The sequence below is a fragment of the Myotis davidii genome, unplaced genomic scaffold (assembly GCF_000327345.1).
Source record: "Myotis davidii unplaced genomic scaffold, ASM32734v1 scaffold37, whole genome shotgun sequence".
Taxonomy (NCBI): Eukaryota; Metazoa; Chordata; class Mammalia; order Chiroptera; family Vespertilionidae; genus Myotis; species Myotis davidii.
In genome coordinates, this window is record NW_006289395.1 from 23,847 (window position 1) to 29,102 (window position 5,256).

Below are 5,256 nucleotides of genomic sequence, written 5' to 3' on the forward strand. Positions count from 1 at the left end.
CAGCGTGCCGGGGGCAGGAATTCACAGGTGTCCGGGCTGGTTCTCCTAGGACCTACGGCAGTGGTGGCGAACCTTTGAGCTCGGCATGTCACCATTTTGAAAAACCCTAACCAATAAAATATATTTTTAAAAAAATTTTTTTTTATATTTGCAGCCATAGTAAAACAAAGATTTATAGTTTTGATATTTATTTTATATGTTTAAATGCCATTTAACAAAGAAAAATCAACCAAAAAAATGAGTTCGCGTGTCACCTCTGACACGCGTGTCATAGGTTCGCCATCACTGACCTAGGGGGCCATGGATGTGCGGTTACATGTCCTAGGAGTGAAGGACGGTGGGGTCAAGGGGAATATTAAACCCAGGCTCTTGGGCTTTTCTTTCAGTTGCAGAATGTCTTCGTCTAGAACATTCCTCTCCCTCTTTTCTTTTCCTCCTGGCCATCCATTTGGGAAAAACAAGGTCATTGTCTAACAGAGGTCCCCTCCTGTCAGGAAAATCTCATAGGGCAATCGCTGCTTGCACCCCGTGGTGCGAACATGAGCCCCGCCCGGTATCTCCTGCAAACTGGTCATTCAGACTAGAGACTTAAGATTCAAGGTCAACTTTTTAGCAAGAACCCTTCCTAGATGGTGCTGTGTACTTTGCACTGCACGTGACAGGGGGCACGTGTCCCGTTGTCTCTCCGTTCGTAGACCAGCTGGCAGGCTCCGGGGTTTCAGCATCCCGCCTAAGAGTTTCCGCAGCCCCCGGTGAGCGCGTCCTGGTTCTAAGGTGTCACTGGGGATAGCAATATGGTGACATTCTACTGTCTTTACTTTTTTCTTTTTCTTTCCTTTGCGGGAGGGGCATTTATTAGTGGGAATCACTCTATAAAAAAATTAACTATCGCGCAGCCGGCTTGGCTTGGTGGTTGAGCGTCAACCTGTGAACCAGGAGGTTGGGGTTAGGTTTCCGGTCGGGGCACGTGCCCGGGTTGTGGGCACTGTCCCCAGTGAGGGACATACAGGCAGCGGATTCTCTCTCATTACTGATGTTTCTATTCTATCTCTCTCCCCTTCCTCTCTGAAATCAATAAAAAAAATTTTTTAAACATATAACTGTCCCCATGGAGGATCCTGGAGACCATTATGCTAAGCAAAATGAGCCAATCAGAGAAAGACAAGTATCACATCATCTGGGGCAAAGGGGGTGTGACACTGTCAACAATAAAATAAATAAGTAAATAAAACAGAACTGTCCCGTGTTAACCATTTGGTCACCCTAAGGTGCAGCTGCTCCAGAGAGGGAGAACAAATGCCTGACTTTCCCCCTTATTTGCCCGTTTTCCGAATGAATGGGTCCTGAACACCCTCCAAAGGCACCTTTGGAAGCGCCAGCGTGATCTCCCGGACTTTCACACATTCAATGCGTTTTCGTTAAATGGCCAACAGAGCCCCTCCCTGCACGTGGCTCCTGAGTCTCCGCAGCCCTGGCCGTCTCAGACACCCCCTGCTTTCTAGTACAAAAGCTGTTGTGAGCTCATCATCTACACTTTTTGCCCAAGCTTTGGAATCGGCCCTTCCTCCAAGAAGCCGCGGTTCCCGGTAGGCCATGGTGCCGAGAAATGCTACCACATGATTTTAATAGCGTTACAATATGGCTTCAGATGTGGTAGATCGGTCATGCCTCACTATTCTTTTCCAAAAATTTCTTATTCTCCCAAATGTATGTTTCCCGTTGAACTTTAGAATCAACCTGCCAAGTTGCCAGGGAAGGAGGGGGCGAACATTAAAATTCTGATTAGGATTGCATAAAATGCACAGGCTAATTTGGAGAGGGCTGAAATCTTTAACATAACAAGTTTTTCCATTCAGAAACATGGTGTGACTCTCCATTTTCTAAATCTTCTTTTGTGTCCTTCAGTAAAGGGTACTCATTTTCTCCAGATAAATCTTATACACTTCTGGTCATCAAGTTCATATTTCTAAGAATGTTACAGAATTTTTTCTATGGTAAAAGGAACCTTTCTACCCATTACATATTCTTATTGCTGGGAAGTTACTAATCCTTGTCGTTTATCTTACATATGGCCACATTCTTAAACTTCCATATTATTTCTACATTTTTTTTTGGATTTTAAAATCAACAGACAATAGTATAGTTTATAAATAAGAACAAACTTGTTTTTCCCTTTTCAAGTGTAACCGCTATCGTCCTGGCTGACTAGCTCAGTTGGTTAGATCATCTTCCTGTTAACACCAAGGTTCCAAGTTTGATCTCCGGACAGGGCACATACAAGATCAAACACTGAATGCAGACATAAGTGGAACAACACATCAATGTTTCTCTCTCTCTCTCTCTCCCTTCCTCCCTTCTCTCTAAAATCAATCATTTTTTTAATGTCTCAAATGTAACATCTATTTATTCTTCTTGCCTTCCTACATTGCCTGGAATCTCTAACGCTGTGATTCTCAAGCAGGGTAATGTTGCTTCCCAGGGGCACTTGGCGATGTCTAAAGACATTTTTGGTTGTTTTGACTGGTGGGGAGGAGTCCCATCGTCATCTGATAGAAGCCAGGGATGCTCTTAAATATCCTGCAACGCACAAAACAACCCAGCAACAAAGAACCACCGAGTCCAGAATGTCAACAGTACCAACGCTGAGAACGCCTGCCCTCCACGCAATGCAGAGTAACAGCAGCAATAGAGACGTCCTTGCGTAGTTACCGACGGGACGGACACACTAAGGTTTATCATTAGGAGGTGTTTGTTGTTGGATTCTGAAAACTACTCTTCACCACATTAAGGAAAATTCCTGCTCCTTGTTTGCTTAGTTTTCATCTGAAAACAGATATGGAATGCCATCAAATGCCTTTTGCACATCTATCTGAAATGGCCCTACAGTCTTCCTCCCTTAACTTCTTAATACAATGAATCAAATTAAGAGGTTTCCTGATCTGGAACCACCTTTCTGAAACAAACCGTACTTGGTGACAACCTACTCTCTGCATATGCTCCTGTGTCTGGTTTGCGACTCTGTTATTATAAACTTTTGCATCGCTATTCAGAAACCAAATTGGCCTGTGCTTGCTTTTACATTATCCTGGTGACCACTGGAACTGCCCTTATAAGATGAAATGTGAAGTTTTTATCTTTTCCCATACTCAGAGAGAACATAAGAATAATCCACTCCTTTGAGGGCTTGATAAAATTAGCCATAAAACCATCTGGGCCTTGTGCCTTCTGGGGGAGAGACTTTTGACAATATCTTTTAGTTCTTCCACGGTGACCAATTTCCCATACATTCTCCAACCACAGGAAGTGCCAGCAGCTACTTCAGGGGGAGCATCTGAAGAGGAACCGTGACCAGAGTGCCGGGGGAAGCGGGGTGGGTGGCGGGGAGCTCTGGGTTTGGCGGACTCTCACAGGTTGTGATGTCTGGGGGAGCGTAGCTGTCACTCAGGTAGGCATTGCTGGGTTTGGCCACCTTTAGGTAGACGACATCATACGTGTTCTTCAGGGCTGCCACCGCGTCCTCATGCATGACGTCCTCCAGCCCCACGCTGTTGACCTGGGTCAAGGGAAGCAAAGCTCAGACAGGGCCAGAAGCAGCCGCAAGACAAAGGCACCAGAGTGAGCTGGTCACGAAGCCTAGGTCTGCGCGGGGCCACAGGCAGGACCCAAGGCGGCGGGGGGGAGGGGGGCCTCACCGCCAAAATCTTGTCTCCAATCTGCAGCCTCCCGTCCTTGTGGGCGGCACCCCCTTCGATAATCTTGGTGACGTAGATGCTGTTATCGCCGGGGATGTGCTGGTTCCCTACCCCGCCGGCGATGCTGAAGCCAAGACCTAGACGAGGGAGAGGGAGAGGGGGGGTCTGGGAAGCAAGCCTGGGGCGGGGTCCAGGGATACGGGCGGAGACACGGGGTGACTACCTTTAGGCCCCTTGATGAGCTTGATCTCCATGAGTTTCTCCGCAGGGGGCTTCCGGCGCATGACGTAGAGGCGGACTATGGAGCCGGCCTCTTTGAGGGCCTCCACCGCCGCCGAGTGGGTCACCTCCCGCACGTCCACTTCATTTACAAACAAGATGCTATCGTTGACCCTGAGGGCAGCAAGGTGGGCCTGAGCCAGGCGCTTCCTGCCACCCTGGTCCTCCCTTTGGGGGGAACCCGCATCCCAGCCCCGGTCTCCTCTCCCCACCTGAGGCGGCCGTCCTGGGCCGCGGCCCCACCAGGAATGATCTTGGTGATGAAAATGGACGGGTCGTCACCGATGTGTGGGTTGTCGGTGCCACCCGCGATGCTGAAGCCCAGACCTGAGTTACCCTGGGCAGAAGGAGGGGGGAGGCGGTTAGCTCCCCTCGCTGTCCGCTCTCGGCAAAGCAAGGGGGGAGCTGTGACCAGCGCCGGAAGGGTCGGGGTGAGGAGGCTGGCCGCCTGGAGAGCAGCACAGCCAGGGAGCCTGCTCACCCTTTCCAAGGTGATCTCCTCGTATTCCATCTCCCCCTCGGTCCCGTTCACCTGCAACTCCAGCACGGGCCGGAAACACAGACACAGTGAGACAGACATTCCCACCTGAGAACCTGCCCCACACACTGTTGGAACCCAGGCCACCCCACTCCTTCCTTCTGCGTCTGCCCCAAACTCTAAACAACTCACATATCCCGGGGCTTCTAGGGTGTCTGTGTTGACAATCACGGGGGGAGAATTGGCCTGTGAGGGGGAAGGAGATGAAAAGCTGCCTGAGCGTTGGCTCAAGAGGGAGTCCGTCTGTAAGTAAGAGTCCGGCCAGCCCGGCTACCCTCCCAGCCTCTTAACCAAGCGCCTCTGCTACCCTTCGAGTCCCTCCAGGACCCAGCCTCTGTCCACATCACATCACACACATGCACACGTGCACACGCTCCACTCTGCCCGACCCAGGCCCTGCATGGAGAAGATGTTTCAGAAGCCGGAAGGGAGAGGCAGCCAGCCGGGGAGCAGCAGATGGTACAGAGGGGGGAGGGGACCGGCTGGGGGAGCCTCTCACCGGATGTAACACCACCGGGTGTTCCGTGCCTCATGTGCTACACACGTAAACCCCAGGGCTGATGTCCACCAGGGCCTGCTCCCCACTTCGTGACCCATCCCTGTCCGCCCACATATACCCTGACCCCTCCACAACCCCCCTCAGACTGACCCTCGCCTTTACGCACATTTGCCCCCAGCCCTCGCCCAGCGGAACCCTGGGTCCCCCAGATGCAGGCCCCTCCCGCCTGCCCACCCGCCTTCTAATCC

At 50.9% G+C, this 5,256-nt stretch overlaps 1 protein-coding gene across 15 annotated transcripts in view; it reads right to left on the minus strand.

The window, feature by feature from the left end:
• DLG4 (discs large homolog 4) overlaps positions 1–5,256 on the minus strand; it is a 23,612-nt gene that overhangs the window by 6,414 nt on the left and 11,942 nt on the right. For 10 of the 15 annotated variants that reach the window (XM_015562554.1, XM_015562549.1, XM_015562552.1 and 7 more), the window contains 6 exons: positions 4,642–4,695; positions 4,453–4,503; positions 4,184–4,308; positions 3,916–4,085; positions 3,693–3,829; positions 3,409–3,553 (listed from right to left, as the gene is read on the minus strand). In XM_015562554.1, the coding sequence (XP_015418040.1) occupies positions 3,409–3,553; positions 3,693–3,829; positions 3,916–4,085; positions 4,184–4,308; positions 4,453–4,503; positions 4,642–4,695 (682 nt within the window). Of the gene's footprint in view, positions 1–3,408; positions 3,554–3,692; positions 3,830–3,915; positions 4,086–4,183; positions 4,309–4,452; positions 4,513–4,641; positions 4,696–5,256 lie in introns of all 15 variants that reach the window. The other 5 variants (XM_015562553.1, XM_015562551.1, XM_006761620.2 and 2 more) reach the window with 1 other exon arrangement.